At 36.8% G+C, this 18,116-nt stretch overlaps 1 protein-coding gene across 10 annotated transcripts in view; it reads left to right on the top strand.

Annotated features, from left to right (window-relative positions):
• Positions 1 to 18,116, top strand: part of ZRANB3 (zinc finger RANBP2-type containing 3) — a 216,270-nt gene that overhangs the window by 164,064 nt on the left and 34,090 nt on the right. For all 10 annotated transcript variants that reach the window (XR_011428187.1, XR_011428186.1, XM_070240766.1 and 7 more), the window contains 4 exons: positions 2,697 to 2,816; positions 5,029 to 5,148; positions 7,897 to 8,076; positions 8,958 to 9,110. Coding sequence is in view for 8 of the 10 variants with exons in the window: in XM_070240766.1 (XP_070096867.1) it covers positions 2,697 to 2,816; positions 5,029 to 5,148; positions 7,897 to 8,076; positions 8,958 to 9,110 (573 nt within the window). In the remaining 2 variants the exon portion in view is untranslated. The remainder of the gene's footprint in view (positions 1 to 2,696; positions 2,817 to 5,028; positions 5,149 to 7,896; positions 8,077 to 8,957; positions 9,111 to 18,116) is intronic.

Here is an 18,116-nt window from a genome sequence, read left to right as displayed (position 1 = left end):
TTTGATTCTGTGAAATCTTTTCCTCCCCTCTCTAGAGGCTCATAGAATCATTTATTTGTCCCCAAAGTTCTAATATTTTATGATGATGGACCTTGCTCTAGGTCCATTTTCATCCATTGTGAAGGATCTTCAGTGGCCCTTTTCCATTTTGGAAACTCATGTACTTAAGTTCTGTAAAACATTCTTTATTTCTTTGATTATTTCATTTCCTCTGTTTTCTCTGTATTGTTTCCTAGAACTTTTATTTTTCATATATTGCCCTTATGTCCTGATCCTCTAATTTTCTTATATTTTCTCTATTATTTTCCGTCTACATTCTAGAAGATATCCTCAGCTTAATAACCAGCGCATTTTTATTTATTTTTATTTATTTGTTTATTTTTTGCTGAGGAAGATTCACCCTAAGCTAACATCTCTTGCCAATCTTCCTCTTTTTCTATGTGAGGTGCCTCCACAGCATGGCCATTGATGACTGGTGTAGGTCCACGCCTGGGAACAGAACCCAAGCTGCTGAAGCAGAGCATGCTAAACTTAACCACTAGGCTACCAGGGCTGGCCCATAAGCAGTGGCATTTTTAATCCCTGCTTTTATATTTTTCATTTCCAAAAGTACTTCCCTCCATCTCCCCCAACTATTCCATTTTTGTAGCATCCTATTCTGGTTTGTTTTTTTTTAAAGATTGGCACCTGAGCTAACATTGTTGCCAATCTTCTTTTTTTTTTTTAATTGCTTTTTCTCCCCAAATCCTCCCAGTACATAGATGTATATTTTAGTTGTGGATCCTTCTACTTGTGGCATGTGGGATGCCACCTCAGTATGGCCTGATGAGCAGTGCCATATCTGCGCCCAGGATCCGAACCAGCAAAACCCTGGGCCGCTGAAGCAGAGCACACAAACTTAACCACTCGACCACGGGGCCGGCCCCATTGTTCTTGTTTTATAAATGTAATCTCTTGTAGTTTTTTTCTCTCTGTGTAGTTTATCTGTTCTTAAGGTTGCTTTCTACAAATGCCTGGTGATCCTTGGTTGTTTGCTTATATTTACAAGTAAGACACTAAACACTGACTGGAGACCCTGTTTGTGGATATGGACTGTAAACTATGGCCTTCAATAAACGGTGATCTGACTGGGATGTCTTGTTGAGGAACCTCCAATGTCAGTATCTTTAGTCTTTTTTCTTTAACTGATCAGATTCCCCAGAAAAGAGTCATTTTATAAGACTTTGCTCTTCTGCCTAGAGACCTGTTTTGGACCTGTAGGGGTAGAAAGTTTGAGGGAGAGGGACAGATCTCAGTATTTATTATGTAACTTTCATTTAACCCCCATGATTTTTGCAAGATGGCCTACGGTCAATGTTGGATTCCTCCATCCAGATACTGTCTGTTTTACCCTCTGCAGAAAGTGAATCGCCAGTTTTTCTGCCAGGAGGGGTTGGGAAGTCACCTATTATGTGGACTGGGTAGAGAAAGGATATGGATCAGTGTTGCACATAATCAACTACTTAGTCATTCTTTCAGCTAAGCCTCCTGTTTTAGCCACACCCCATCCTCACTTCCAGAGGTGCCATTTCCTGAGCCTTTTTAGACTACTGCATTATAAACCAGGTGCTTCTCAACTTTCCCTACTGCCAGGGTAGGAACTGTCAGGTTGGCTAATCCATCACCAAGCATCTGTCTAGTTTTTAGCTTCCAAAGTTTTGTTGCTATTGATCCCTTTCCAATTCTTCTTCCCTCTCTACACTTTGCTCTCATTTAAATATAACACTGAGAAGGAGTGGAGGTTAAATATGTTGAGCCTGCTATCTTTTCCCAAAATTTCTAAGTAACTAGTTTTTAGCAGTTAAGAGATACTATATTTATGTTTTAAATTTAATTCATGCTATCCACTTTAAATTTAATTCCTATTTAATTCATCTCATATTGATTTCTCACTCTTAATAAGTAACTTGTCCTCGAGTTAACTAAGGAAAGTGTATTCAATCTGAACTTTCTTATTTTCTTCTTTCTACCTCGCAATTTCTTTGTGTCTCCCCTTGTTCTCTCAGATCTCCTTCCTGTGATTTTAATCCCATCACTCCAGCCTCTTCTGTGATCTCCATCCTGGAGACAGGCTAAATCCCCTCATTTTCTATTTTTCTTAGCCTATCTGCACCTTAAACAGCTTGTTTGTAAATCTACCTAGGTTTCTTAATTAAAAAAATGAATTAGCCAACTTTCTTTAACCCTTAAGTTTCAGTCCTGGCTTTCTTACTCTTTTTCAGTCTCCTCCCCCTCAAAATAATATTATTCATCTGATGTTTTATCTTCCATTTTCTCCTTAACTCTCTTCCACTTAGTCTTCTATATAAGTTTTTTTCAAAATTGCTTTCTAAACAAAACCACCATCCTTTTCTTGGTCATAGCCTAATTGACTACTTTCTATTGAAACTCTTTCCTTCTCTTGTTTTGTTAATTCTCATTCTTGTCTTGTTCTTGTTTTACTTCTCAGTTTTTTCTCTCTCTTGCCCCTCTTCTTCCACATGCCCCTTACGTGTGGGCATCTACTTCCTTAGGCTACCTAGAGAACAAAGCAGTTAAAAGTTCATAGAAACTTGACTGATTTTCAAGAAGGTTTTCTTGCTTTATTAAAGGAAAGTGACATGATTTTTTAATAAACATTTTTATGACATTACTAAGCTTTAACTTTTAATATTTAGGCAGGTGCTGTGAAGGATTATATTAAGATGATGCTTCAGAACGATTCACTTAAATTTCTGGTTTTTGCTCACCATTTAAGCATGCTCCAAGCTTGCACAGAAGCAGTCATAGAAAACAAGGTAAGCTACCATTTTTCTATGAAACACTTCTTAGGTTGCAGTTTTTAATATAGTAAACATCAATTGTAGTCTTATAGTTGAGCTTTTTTGCCATCTTCAGATGATGGTATATAAATTATTATTAGATATTTTGTTGCAAATTATTATAATATTGTATTACTGTTGTGTTGATAATGTACTATTAAATTTTCTCTTTTATACCAGTGTTATAATTTTCCACTGATCAAATTATCTGGATTGATTAAAATATGCTGCCTTGATAGGCTATAAAGTGAATTCTGCTTTTGATAATGGATATACCATTTGAGATTGGCAGTTAAAAGTTAAAATTTTTGTTTACCAACAAGGTGGTCTTAGAATGTGAGTGATTTTGAGGGGAAAGGAAGAATGAATTCAGCCGATTTTAGTGCCCAGCTGCAGTCACACCTTTTAAACTTCCAGGCAGCCTACTCTATAAAATATGTTATTAAGATTTAGTGTAAGTGAATTTGAAGCATATGGCCCAGGTAAGCTCCACCAAACCTGCTGGGCTCACTGCATTTTCTTAGTCCCGCCTTGTTCCCCAACAGTCTTATCAGTGACAGCATCTGCCATTTTTTCTTTCAAAGTTTAAACCTGTCCTTTCTTTATGTGCTGACGGCTTCTAGAGATGCTCAGAACCAGCCAGAAGAAATTTCCTGACAAATTGTGTGAGCTTAATATACCTCGAGCAGCAGAACCGCTGGCCCGTATAGGTAGATTTTTCAAATGGAGGAATAAAGCCATGTTTTTTAAAACTTCGTATACATTTTTCAAGCATTAGCTAGTATGTTCATTAACATTACCAAAGAAGTAATTCTAGTGTTTCCTTCATAGAAGGATTTATAATAGTATAATATGACAAAGAGCTGTGCATTAGAAGGTGCTTTCTCATTGATTGTCATATAGTATCTGTAAAACACCTTCTGAGGAAGAATTAGCTAACTTAGAAATTTTTAAATGATTGGGCAATAATATTCGATTCATAATATTTTCTTATTCTGATTCCCTTGTACCTTAAAATTACTGGAATGTATTCCAAGCTTAGTGGTCTGTCTCTTTTTTCCACTTTGACTTTACTGATGTGTTCAGAATCCCATTTAGCATCACTAAGAGTTAAAAATGGAGGTAGTCAAGGTATTGGAGGTGAATTTCTCCCAAACTCTCCTTAGCCTGACAGTGTGTTTTCTTTAGAATGACCCTCAGAAGATTTTATAATCTCCCTTACTGGATAGTAAGTGGATCACTGGTCAGTTTATATTGGTTTTGTGAAGACATAGAAAGTTGATAAAGGACATTCTATTTAATGATTAACTTGACTATTCCCTTATAAAAGTGAATATTTCTATGTCTCAACTACTTAAGGCTATGTTTTCCATAAAAGTGGATATATAAATGAAACTATTTTACATTCAGGGCTTATTCTTGTTTTTGTTCAAAGTTGAGTAATAAGTTCTTTTTAAGTATTGTAACACACACTGATTGCTCCCTTTTCTCAACTCAAATAGTTTTTAAAAGACAGCACTGTTCACTATAGCACTTAATGTTTCCCTACTTCTTAAAAATGTGTTTGGGTGTCTTGGTTCCCCACTTTGATGGAGATGATGTATCACATATTTCTTTTAAGTTTAATAATGTGAAGAAAGGGAATTCAAATGATACATTAAAAAAGATATTTTTCCAGTTAATGTGGGACTATTTCAGAAATAAATGCACTAGTCTTCATGAATCCCTAATATATGGGCGGAATCCTCTTTTTCCTTTCTCACATGTTTGACTTTAATTTTGCTTTGGAATTAGTGATCCTGTAACTTTAAAGTTAGTCGGATCCATCATTTAAAGTTTGCATAATAATTTACATAGAATTTTACTGAGGACAACATTAGCTTAATTCAGTAATGATGTATGGAGCTCCTCTTATATACGAGGCATTGCACTTGGCCTTGATGGTATGAGGATGAATTAGACATAGATCCTCCCCACAAGTAGCTTAAAAGATTAAAAAATATGAAATCATTATAAGAAGCTATTAAGAAATTTGGTTAAGATTCTTCTTGTATAACATTTGCCAACCTGTCATCTTAACCAGTTTCTGTTTTATTACGAGAACATAAAAATAAGCTGTAAAATGTATAAAATGAGATGGGTGCATAGGGGCTTGTCCTAATTTTGCCATTTTGCTTGTTGATGCTAGACTCGTTACATTAGGATAGATGGAAGTGTTCCATCTTCAGAAAGGATACATCTGGTTAATCAGTTTCAAAAGGATCCTGAGACTCGTGTGGCTATCCTAAGCATTCAGGCTGCTGGTCAGGTAAGAAATTTCAGGTCTAAATTTGGTAATGAAATGTTGTTGAGATAATCAAAAGGCCATTGACCATAATTATAACTTTATAGCCAAATATCTGCTGTAATAAATATTCATTCTACTTGGAGAGCACTAGAAAGTATAATAGAATGAGACCTCAACACCTCTGACACAAATCTTCCGAAATTTTCAAGGAAAGAATTTCCTAGATGACTATAGTTAATTTGATTGTAATACTTTTCCATGACCTTTTTTCCTTCCTTTGAATTTGCATAGAAGTTTTTCATCCCTTTCTTATAGCACTTATCTTACTTGGTGGTTTTCATCTGAGTCTGTGAGGCAAGGTGGCCTGAGGGAAAGAACTCTTCTGTCTCAGAAATTTTTATGGAGTGCCCCTGGTTTGTCCCTTAGAATTAGATTTGGCTGCAAGTAAATGAAAAGCCAAATTAAGAATGAATTCAATACACAAAGTTTTATTCTCTGATGTAGACAATCCAAGGCTACTGTGGTGGTTCCACGAAGTCTTTAGCACTTAGGCCCCTTCCGTCTGTCTGCTTCACCACTCCCAGCAGGTATCTCTTATCTAAGAGTCCAGCTAGAGCTTCTCCATCACATCTGCAATCCAGGCAGCTGACTGGAGAAAGGCATGCTGCATCTCATTGGCCTGGAGTTAGTCCCATGGCCACAATCAACTTCAAGGGAAGCTGGGAAAAGTAGTCTTTTTTTCAGGTAGTCACGCTAAAAAATCAGGTATTATGTTGCAGAGGAATAACAAAAGAATAGATGCTAGGGAAGGCAATGACAGTCTCTGCCGCACTGTGTAAGAGGGGATCCTTCCGGACCTTTTTTCTACTAACATTCTAAAATATTTTGATGTAAATGTCTAAGCCGGAATAGTTAACATAGGGAAAAGTAGTTAAGCCTGTTACTGTTGTTACTGTTACCTATGCAACCTGGTATATGCGTTTTCTGGTACCTTCGGTGGACTCGAACCTGGACCAGAGCCAAAGATCTGCTTTTACCCAGCTAGTTGATGTATATAAAATTATATATATAAGAAACTCCAAGAGGATGAAGAAGTTCTAGAACTCACTGAGAGTTCTAACTAAAACGAGAGTTAATCTCAACACTTCCCTCATGTTGGATTAAACTTCCCATAATCTGAGTTCTATATCCGTTAGAATATGCCAGCCATGGAGGATGTTATCAAAAAGAGCTTAAAATTAGAAATGGAGTACTCATAGCATGGGAGAAGATAAGTAGGAGGAAGCCAGGCAGGAGAGTCTAGGAGTGGTCTGGTAAAAGACTTTTTCAAATTAAGGTTGTACAGGGCACTCACATTTTATTCAAGGTTGTATTCCTGAAGACCTTGTATAATTTCAAACTCATATACATGAACACTGGTAGGTTGTATTCCTGAAGACCTTGTATAATTTCAAACTCATAAACATGAACACTGGTATCTTCATAGGAATAGAGGAAAATAAGGGCTTAGTTCTTGGAGCCTGTGAATCTTACATGGTAGTTTGGTAGCATCTTTGAGTGACGCTGACCTTGCCAACATATTTTCCGTTTTTTCTTATATGATCATATGATGCTTTTTACACACTTAAAGGTGTCTCTTGTTAATACTACTTCTTATTTTTCAGCACTATCTCTAAGATTTTGTGGCATTTCCTGTCCTAAATAGCAGCACAGTTTAGCATGGTGGTTGTTTGGCTCTCTCTGTGTTTTTATTACTTCTACCCTCCATTCCGAAGTGATTGATCTTCAGTGAATTTTTCAACTTGAGAACTAGTGCCACCATTTAATGAATGCCAGTATGATATTGTTATGTGACATAAAAATATTTTAAGTCAAAATAACTTATCAAAGTAACAGCACACAGTCACAAAAGTCACTCACTCCCAGAAGTTCCAGTGCATGTGAACAACAGTTGGATTAGATGATACTCCCAAAGTATGGTGGATATTTCTGTTGACTCCTAACATCATTTACTACTATGTGGCAATATCATAAGTGTGGTTCACATTTCACTCAGCCTACCACCTTTAAAATCGTGCATTGTTGGACACTTTTTTAGTTTGAGGAGATTTGCATTATTTCATATATTGATTATAAGACAAGACTTAGTTAATACTTTTTTAATGTCACACTATTTCAAACTGATACAAAATGCAATTGCACAAAAAATGTAGTTGTTTTCTATGTATTGAGATATAAGCCAGTAAACTTCAGAGTCTTTGGGACGTAACATGAGAAATTTCATAGGAAGAGAACTGTATGACTGGGGACATGATTTTCTTGCTTTGTAGAACAGCAGTATGAATTAAATGCATAGAGGATGTCACTGCTCTCTGCCTAGTTGCTATGGATACCATGTGTTAGAAATTATATTCTCATTTATAATGTATTTTATTAGATTTTCCAGTGGTAATGTGAATCCAGTCTTCATCAGAGGATAAAGTGATTTTGTTTATATATGTATCCATCAAACTGACTTTTGAAATATTGAAATATGTTTTAAATGTGTTTTTTTGTAGTTCACCTGGCTATCTGGCAATGAGCAGTCTTCATTTGCCTTTCATGAATTAAATTTTCTTAATTTGGCTCAAAATGAAAGACGGATTTGTTTTTAAGTCCTTCAGTCTTCTCTTGTCCATTTAACATGTGTGGAAAGACTTTGTTATATATGGCTCTCTGTTGCAGTCTCAGTTTATTTGCATCTCAGTTTCTTCACCTTGTTTTGCTTAGGGTTTGACCTTTACTGCTGCAACTCATGTTGTATTTGCTGAGTTGTACTGGGACCCTGGACATATAAAACAAGCAGAAGACCGTGCTCACCGAATTGGACAGTGCAGTTCTGTGAATATTCACTACCTCATTGCAAAGGGAACTCTAGACACCCTTATGTGGGGAATGTTGAATCGCAAGGTAAAGCTTGAATTTAAACCGGGTTACCAACTTACTCGTTATTATCCGTAGCCTACATGAGTCAAGAGGCTGAGTTTTAGTGTTTTCAGGCAAAGGATACTTAAGTATGCCAAGATATTGATGTTAATAGAGACTAAGTTCAGAAAAGGCTTCAAGTGGTAGTACTCTATCTGCTCTCTCTGGAATAAGAGAGAGGCATGAATTTACCTGTATTCCTATTGTCTTCCAAGCCCTTCTTCTACCATTTTACAGGCTAGAAGGAGAGGGTTAACTAACAAGGAACCGTAATGCCTTCAAGCCCCAAGTCTTTTCTGTAAGCTAAGAATAAACCCTTTCTCAGAAGAATTTTTACATACTGAGCTACTTTTGGACAGAGGACAGCCGGTACCCAGACTCTAGAAAAGGTAGGAGGGACTTTGCAAGGTCTGTCCACTCAGCTGTCTCTTCTTCTCCCCAGCCTTGAGGAATGTTTATAGAAAGGACTTGACTAAGGCTTAGAGGATATTTTCCAAGCTCTGAGTATAGATATTCAAAATGGCCAACCATTTGTAGGTTTAGTTTCCAAGTTTATAGATATTAGAATAAAAGTTTTTATGAGAAAAGCAAATAGCCTCATTTTTCTGGCTAGACCTTTTTCTCATTAAGAATAGGGATTATTGACTTGGGAATTTGGTTGTAATTTTGAATAATTATATTACTGAAGTAATATATACTAAATAATTGTATTGCTAAAGTAATAATTACACATATTACTTACATATTGAAACAATAAGATTTTCTTTAGTGGGTTTGTGATTTAAGAGCAAAATCAAGATACTGCTTATTAAATGTCAGCTACGAGGTGAACTGTTATAAAATTCATATGCTTTTCCATCTTACAGGCTCAGGTTACGGGGAGCACATTGAATGGTAGGAAGGAGCAACTTCAGGCTGAGGAAGGTGATAAGGAAAAATGGGATTTCCTGCAGTTTGCTGAAGCTTGGACTCCAAATGAAAGTTCTCAAGAGCTCAGGAGTGAAATTTTGTTCACTCATGTAAGATTGTATCACATATTCTTTTCTTTTTTTTTAATATCCTGAAACTATAACTTTATCGTATATTGTTTTAAACAGCAATTTTCCGTTATTTATGCTATTGAAAGGAAGCTCCACATAAAGCTGGAAAACCTCTTAGAACCAAAAGATAACATTGATAGAAGGAGGCGGCAACCGTGGCTTGTATCTTCCAACAGTTATGTATTAGTGCTCACTGTTCAGCTCCTTAGAAAGACAAGCTAAATAGAATCCAGCCTTCAGAAGAAAATACGAGAGACTATCTTTATGACTCTAAGGGTAGAGAAAGGTGTAAGTATTAAATTTGCTACAAAATTTAACATAAATAAGTCACAGACTCAGTAAAGATATTTGCATTACAATACCCAAAGTATATAAAGAATGTATACAATTCAATTAGTAAAACACAAACAAGCCAACAGAAAAATATGCAAACAGTGTGAGCATCTGAGGAGCCCTGAATAGCCAATAAACATGAAAAGTAACTGCCTCATCAAAATAAGATCCATCATTGCGTCTGTATTTATTGGCTGGCATTTTTCTGTAAAGAAAAACTATATTTCTCATTTAAAAAAATATCGCTATGAATGTGGAGCTTCTATTATTATTTAATGTGTTGTAATCTTTCACCTTTTTTTTTTTTTTAAAGCTCTGGCTAGTTGAAGCTCCTTGAAACTGGCTCTCCCACTCTTTTTTTTGTTTGTTTTTTTTGTCTCTATAATTCTCTGAGTGCTTTCTTGCTTTCTGACAGACAATATATTCCAGATATACCTTACTTTTCCTTTGTTCCAGATCTGGAACTGGACATTTCTTTAAGGAGCCCTGATTTCCTTTGTTGGAGAATGATATTTAGAAATCAGGATTTTTTTATTGCTCTGGGATGTCATTCCTTCTGGGCTATTTTCAACATACAGAGCCGTATACATACACGTACCTACACTTTTGCATAGATGGGTAGATATGAATGTACCTATATGTATGCATTTTTAAATCATAAGTTCATACTATTCTCTCCAGTTCAGCTCCAGTATCACCAAGTTCTTCTTCACCTTCTCCATATATCAATACAAATATAAGTATTTATATTTCCCTTATCCATCAGTGAGACTCTGGTTCCTAACAACATCAACATATTTACTCATTTGCTCTATCCTTCCATACGTGCAAAATAATTTAAAAATTATTATGCTAATACCACTACCAACAACTAAGTAAAAGTCAAGATTACTTAGCAGTTCTAAATACATTCCACTAAAGGTATATTAGTCATGGTTTTCTGTTCAGAAATTATTTGAATTAGTTCTTTTTTTCTATGTGTTTATCTTATCAATTTGACAGGCATTTAGGTTCATTTGTTTCTGTGTGTATTTAATTGAAGGTTTTACATGTTTTTGAATGTTTAAAACATTTAAATAGTTTAAAAGTCAAAACTATATAAAAAGGTATACCCAGAGATAATTCTGTTATTAGAATTATATAGATAATCTCTTATTTATCTCTTCCTTATTTTTCTATCTGTCCCCTATAAGTAATCATTTTTATTAGTTTCAGGTTTAATCCTTCCTAGGTTTTCTTTTTTAAAAAAATAAATATACTTATGTGTATATGTGTTAAGCAAAAGAAATTAAAACAAGATCAGTTACTACTTCACTGCCTTGGACTGGCAACAGTGAAAGCATTTGACATACCAAAAATGCCAGGAACATTTCATATGCTGAACTCTCATATACTGCTTGGTGGGAGAATAAATTGTTGTAACTACTTGGGAGAACAATTAGGCAATAACTATTAGGCAATAGGTAAAGTTGGAAATGCTAGGAATATATTCCCATTGCTAGAATACCATTGCTAGGAGTATATTCTCACACATGTGTGTAAGGATACATGCACAAAGATGTTTATTGAATCATTTTTTGGAGAGCAAAAAATTGGAAACAACCAAAATGCCCAACAGTAGGAGAATGGCTACATAAACTGTCATAAGATGCTGTTTAGAAGTTAACATAAAGGAGTTAGATTTATGTGTATCTACATGACCAGATTTCAAAAACGTGTTATTTTAAAAATGCTTAGCACACACACATACATACACACAAATAATATTATGTATTTATGAGTACATGTGTATGTAATAAAACATACAAGTTGGAAGAATACATATTATATCTGGGGAAGAGTAAAAATGTGATCGCAACTTCATCAGAAATGTTTCATTTCTTTTATTTTAAAAAAGGAGCAGAAGTAAATGTTACAATATTAGTATTTGTAAATTTTGAATGGTGAGTATGTGGGTGTTATATTCTCTGTACCATAACAGATGCTATTTGGAGGCCATATTTAACAGAATAAGAAATAATATATGTGAGAAGCTTATAGCCATTCAGACTATCTGCTTTTTCCTAGCTCTTTTGGGGCTATATGGCATGAGAGTTATGAGGAGTTTAATTTTAATTTTTTAAAGAAATCAGAAATTATAGGCATAAAATTGAAGTCTGCACATGTTTCTCATAATGCAAAATTAAAATTTTAATGTAAAATTTAGTTCCGTGAAAACAGAATATTTTTATGTGGAATCTTATTAAATTTTTTATCTATCTAATTTGCAGGGCTAGTACATATTTTTTTTAGGATACTAGAATGTCATTCTGTCAAATATTACTGAAAAAATAGAAGGATTACATCTAAAACATTTTTATTTAAAAAAACTGCTTTCCTTTAAGTAGTGTTTATTATATTATATTTTGGTCTATAAACAAATCAATAGATATCCTAGGTATTTAAAATATATATAACTAAAACTATGATTTGTGGCTGTTCTTTCTCTAAGATTCCTTATTGAACTATGTTTGAGTTCATTTCTAGGATAAGAATTGAGAATTTGAAACATATCTTCCTGTATATATACGTGTTTATTGTTTTAAAGGTGCATCTGGAGCAGCCCTGATGGCCTAGTGGTTAAAGTTCAGCACTCTCACTGCCTTAGCAGCCCAGGTTCGTTTCCCAGTCCTGGAACCACACCACTCATCTGTCAGTAGCCGTGCTGTGGTGGTGGCTCACATAGAAGAGCTAGAACAACTTACACCTAGAATATACAACTATGTACTGGGGCTTTGGGGAGGAAAAAAGAAAGAAGATTGGCGACAGATGTTAGCTCAGGGCGAATCTTTCTCTGCAAAAAAAAAAGAAAAAAATATATATATAATAAAGCTATTAAAAAAATGCATCTGAACACCAATATCTATCTGTTTACAAAGTTAAAAGTAATTGCCCAATTATCCTTAACAAATCTTACTTTCCTGAGTTAGGTGTTATCTTTCACAGTTTAGTGTTACCTTGCACAGATTTTTCAATGCATGTCTTTATACATAGGATGTTTTATATAAATTGGAATCTTATAATGTAAAGGACCGTTTGTTTGTTTTGATTTGTTACTTTGTTTGTATTTATTTGTCTTTTGGCCAGCATGTGAAATGTACTTTGAATTACTTTAGGTGGGCATGCCACTCACCACTTTGTCTTTACATCCTCCAGCTTCATGTATTTTTTGTGTGTGTGAGGAACATTGGCTCTGAGTAATATCTGTTGCCAATCTTCCTCCTTTTGCTTGAGGAAGGTTGTTGCTGAGCTAACATTGGTGCCAATCTTCCTCTATTTTATGTGGGATACTGCCACAGCGTGGCTTGCCGAGTGGTGGTGCTAGGTCCATGCCTGGGATCCGAACCCTCAAACCCTGGGTCCCTGAAGTGGGGTGGACGAATGTAACCACTGTGCCACTAGGTTGGCCCCTAGCTTCATGCATTTTAAGAAATGTTCAATTTGTTGAAATGTTCTAAGGAAATTTAGTCTACCAATGAACATATTTTTCTTCTGAATGTTGCCAAAATTTCAGCATTTCCTATGGGAATTTTACTATTTATACTGATTTCTTTCTTATTCTTTCTTAAAGCCTTTAAGAAAAGTTTTTCTACATTTAGCATTTCCAGGATACTTCCAATTTTGTCGATTAAACTTTGCTAGTTAACCAAATTTGCCCTTTGTCATCAAAAACTTGTTTAAAAAGTTTCTAACAGTTCTAATTGGATGGTTTTTGACAGCTTGTGAATATTTCTCTAGTGTCAGCATTTTAAGGAATGTTCATTTTATCTGTCCTGTTGCCCTGCTGCTGAAGCTGGAGGTTAGAGCTGGGGCAAAGAAAAGGGACCATCCACAGCCGGAAGAACCATGGATTGTGTGTGTTAGTCAGCACATGACTCAGCCCAGCCCATCTTCTCCCTGGAGAAGGGGAGCCTGAGAGGCTCAAAGAGGAGGAGACCAAGGAGCAGAGACCAGGCCTGAACAGCAAAGAGAGGATAAGCTGAGGGCAGGAAGAGAGTCTGGAGGCCCCAGCACCCTGGATCCCTAGCTCCCCACAGTCTTCTGAACCCTGCCAATCCATCACATTCAAAATGCTATGGACTTTGGGCTGGCTTGGTGGCACAGTGGTTAGGTTCAAGCACTCCGCTTTGGCAGCCCAGGGTTCGCCAATTCGGATCCTGGGCATGGACCTATGCACGGCTCCTCAAGCCATGCTGTGGCAGACATCCCACATACAAAGTGGAGGAAGATGGGCACAGATGTTAGCTCAGGGCTGATCTTCTTCAGCAAAAAGAGGAGGATTGGTGGCAAATGTTAGCTCAGGGCTAATCTTCCTCAACAAAAATAAATTCTGGGAAATCTATAAATGACTTTTAGAAAACCAAGAAGTTTGGTAAATTTGGCAAATTGGTTTTCAGTGAATTGACCTAGCCTAATATTAGTATGATTATGGGCCCTGGGGCAGGGAGACCTGTGGTTAGGAAGAAGAGGAGGAGAAGAATGAGTGAAAATTTTCCTGGACAAAATTTTTGTACTAGTTTTGGTATCTCCTGCCTTCTTTCTCCCCTGGTATTCTTGCCCTTCAGAATGGCATTATCTTTTATTTCCCTCCTCTCATAATCAGAATTCTCTTTCAGTAACATAATTCAGCTAACTATTAGAATAAAAAAATACATGGAACCAGGACTGATACTCTACCAGTATATATAGGTATAAGTGTACTGGTTGTTAAAATAGTAAATATTTTGTTAATGTTGGTTAATAGCCACTTCTTCAATCCCTTCATTGTGCTCCCTCACCCCACCAGAGGGCCCCCCGGACCTCCCCATGATCCGGCACAGCATGGGGCCTCTAGTTCTTTGCTTCAACCCAACACTTAGTTAATGCCCCTGCTATAGCTGTTGTTAAATATTTGACTAACATCCTGCATGGAATTAATCAACAAAAATGTATGAGTCGCAATTCTTTACCCGTCCTAGATATACTTACATTTTTTTAAAGAAATTATTTAATAACCCAGACGAAACTCAGATGGAAGTCCGACTCAAATGAAAAGGAATAATTCCACCACAAGGAAAGGTACCCTTGCACTGCCCACTTGGCTGTCCCTTCAGCAGCCAGTCCTGTCTTGGAGTCTTCCTCCAGGGTCACTGTCTCAGATGTGATCCAGTTCCTCAAGCTTCTCCTTTTCTTCTCTGTCTGAATGTGCATGACTTCTAAGTACTCTTTCGGTTTTGAGGTGTTTTGATTTTCCTACATTGGCTTCCATTGAATGATAAAGTAGGTCATCTCCAGATGGAAGGAGGGAAGGGTATGGACTATATTAGTCTATGTTGTCATTTCTAAGTAATTAAATGCTGTTTTTGAATAAAATAGACTGAGTGGAATATTGAAACAGGAAGCCTCCCTCTCTGTCTGATTTTCATTTTTGCTGCCATCATCTGAGGGGTATTCCTTCCTTTGGCTGTAGCTGTGGAAAACTTGGGCCCTTCCCATATCCTTTTCAGGGCCTTTTCCCATCCTCTTCTGGCCCTTAATGGATAATCAGCAGGATCATTTATCCAGCCATTTGAGTCCCTGGATCACTAAATGGCTTCTGAGGTCCCTTTCTCCCACCGTATACATATATACTATAAAGTATCTGAAGAGAAACGTGGTGCGGAAGTGATTCACACGTGAGCAACAGAAAGGGCTAATTTAGTAGGGGTCACAAATCCTACTCCTGCTTAGGACAAGTCTTCTGTCTGCTTGATTCCTCTCCTTCAGATCTCGGTAAGTCAGAGCTGCTTCCATTTTGTTACTTCAGAGAGTAGTTTCTTTCCATTTTGGAACACATCTCCAGATAGTTCCCAAATTCAGCCACACGCGGTCTCTGCTTTCCCTTACTAGTTGTTTTCCTTTTGTGGGCTCTTAGTTCAATATCTCCCAGTTTTCCTTTCTCCTCATGAGCCTCTCCTTGGTTGCCTAACCTTCCTTACCCTGCCTCAGGCCTTGCGTCTTTGTCCTGGCTCACACGCCTGCCTTTTCTCTCTCATAACCATCCTCAAGTCCCCTGGTCTGTTGTCCTCAAGGCCTTCTAGATCATGCTTTCCTCAAGGCAAATTTACATTTCAGACACCCACATTTGCATTAAAAATATATAGGATGGCTGCTGGTCTGCTGCAAAAAAATTATATGGAGTTGGGAAGGAGAACTCTTCAGCACAACTATAAAATTTTAAAATATGCCCTCAAAATTCAGAAACAAACTGCATCTTTTATTAAATGCCAACATTGTATGAAATGTTTGTTTTATTGTGGGCTAAGAAGTACAAATAAGAAATTGTCTCATACATATAAAAAATAACCTTGTTTCCTATGTATTGTCTGGTTGAAAAAATGGTAGCAAAAAGAAAGTTGACCCCCAAAGCTGTGGTATTCGCGAAGTCTAAATCTCTCTTGTCCAAAATCTCTTGTTTCTGAATATGCAAAAGCACTGGAACTTGAAACTAACGCATTTTAAATTAGAATATTTATTTAATATATATTTTAGAATTCAAACCACTCTGCAAATGTTATATAATTAGTCTGCATAATAGCCTAATGAGGACAAGAGGGTAGCCTCATTGTTATAGACAGAGATATATAAATATCTTATGTCACAAAGTATTATTACTAGACATTTGTCTTATTTACCTTTATGATTTCAATTCACTCAGTAATAATAATTAAAATATATGAATGGTGGTTCCATGTAGCGACTGTGCTAAGCCTTTAACATTCGTGATCTTATTTAACCTTCACAGCTACACCATGAGGCAGATACTGTTACCATTTCTCACTAAAGCTCAGAAAGGTTAAATAATCTACCCAAGTTCGTATGACCAGTAAGTGGCAGGGTTAGGATTTGAACCCAGGTCTTTCTGCTCCAAAGTCCCCTTCATAACCTGGCTGAAATATACTAGATGCATTAGAGTTAGCACACTGTAGACCCTCGATTATTTGTGGAGTGAATAGAGAACATTGAAACACTTCAGTTTGGTTTAGCCAATGTTTATGGAATGTGTACTACATACAGAGCATTCAGAGATCATTCATTATATAAACATTTAGTAAGATTATATAGAAGGCAAATCAAAACCACAGTGAGATATCACTTCACACCCACTAGGATGACTAAAATTACAGGCAACAAATTTTGGCAAAGTTGTAGAGAAACTGGAACATTCATACCTTGCTGGTAGAAAAGTAAAATGGTGCAGCCATTTTGAAAAACAGTCTGGCAGTTCCTTAAAATGTTAAACACGGTGTTACCCTGTGACCCAGCAATTCCACTTTCAAGGGAATTGAAAACATATATCCACACAGAAACTTGTACATAAATGTCATAGCAGCATGATTCATAATAGCCAAAAAGTTAGCCCAGTCCGGATGTCCATTAGTTGATGAACGGATAAACAAAAGTAGTATATTCATACAGTGGAATATTATTTGGCCATAAAAAGGAATGAAGTACTGATATATGCTACAACATAAATGAACTCTGGAAACATTACACTAAGTGAAAGAAGCCCACAAAAGGCCACATGTTGTCTGGTTCCATTTATATGAATTGGCCAGAATCAGCAAATCTGTAGAGAAATAAAATAGATTTGTGGTTGCTAGGGGTTTGAGGGAAGGAGACATGGAAAGTGACTGCTTAATTGGTACAGGGTTTTCTTTTTGAGGAAGATTAGCCCTGAGCTAACATCCACTGCCAATCCCCCTCTTTTTGCTGAGGAAGACTAGCCCTGAGCTAACATCCCGGCCCATCTTCCTCTACTTTATATGTGGGACGCCTACCACAGCATGAATTGCCAAGCAGTGCCATGTCCACACACGGGATCCGAACCAGCAAACCCCCGGCCACCAAAGCAGAACGTGTGAACTTAACCACTGTGCCACCGGGCTGGCCCCCCAGGGTTTCTTTTTTGAGGGTGATGAAAATGTTTTATTAAATGGTGCTAGTGGTTGCATAATTCTGAAAATACTAAAAATCACTAAAGTGGACACTTAAAAAGAGTGAATTTTATGGCATATAAATAGATTATATCACAATAAAGCTGTTATTTATAGAAGACTATATGCTAGGTGCAAAGATAAAGAAAACAGCTAACTTTCCCTTGGAGCTTACTCTTAATTTGGGAGAGACAACTGTGAGCAAGTCATTTTAATGCAGCATAATAAATGTGAAAATAGAGATATGTAAACCAGGCTCTGGGAACACAGGACAGAATAAATAACTACCTGGGGCACGTGGGAAATTTCCTTAGGAAACTCTGAGCTGGATTTTGAAGGATGAGTTCAAAGGGAGCAGGTCCTGGTTCAGCCAGCAGGGACACCAAGAACATTCCCCAAAGCACAGTCATGAGCAGATATCCGTTGTGCTGGGAATGGGAATTCCATGTGAATGTGTGAGCATAAGGCACACGAGGAGTGAGTCAAAGGAGAAGAAAGCTGAAACTTTGGCATCCGTCAGATGGAGAGGAGCCCACGCATGCCACGCCGAGAAGTTGGACTTTATCTTGGAAGTAGTGCAGTGTCATGAGAGGCTTTTAAGGAGATGAGTGACGTGATCAGATTTCTGTTTATAGAAGATAATCCTGGTGGCAGTGTG

Source organism: Equus caballus, chromosome 18 (assembly GCF_041296265.1).
Source record: "Equus caballus isolate H_3958 breed thoroughbred chromosome 18, TB-T2T, whole genome shotgun sequence".
Lineage (NCBI taxonomy): Eukaryota > Metazoa > Chordata > Mammalia > Perissodactyla > Equidae > Equus > Equus caballus.
Note: the sequence above shows the minus strand (reverse complement) of the source record. Positions and strands in the feature narration are given on the sequence as shown.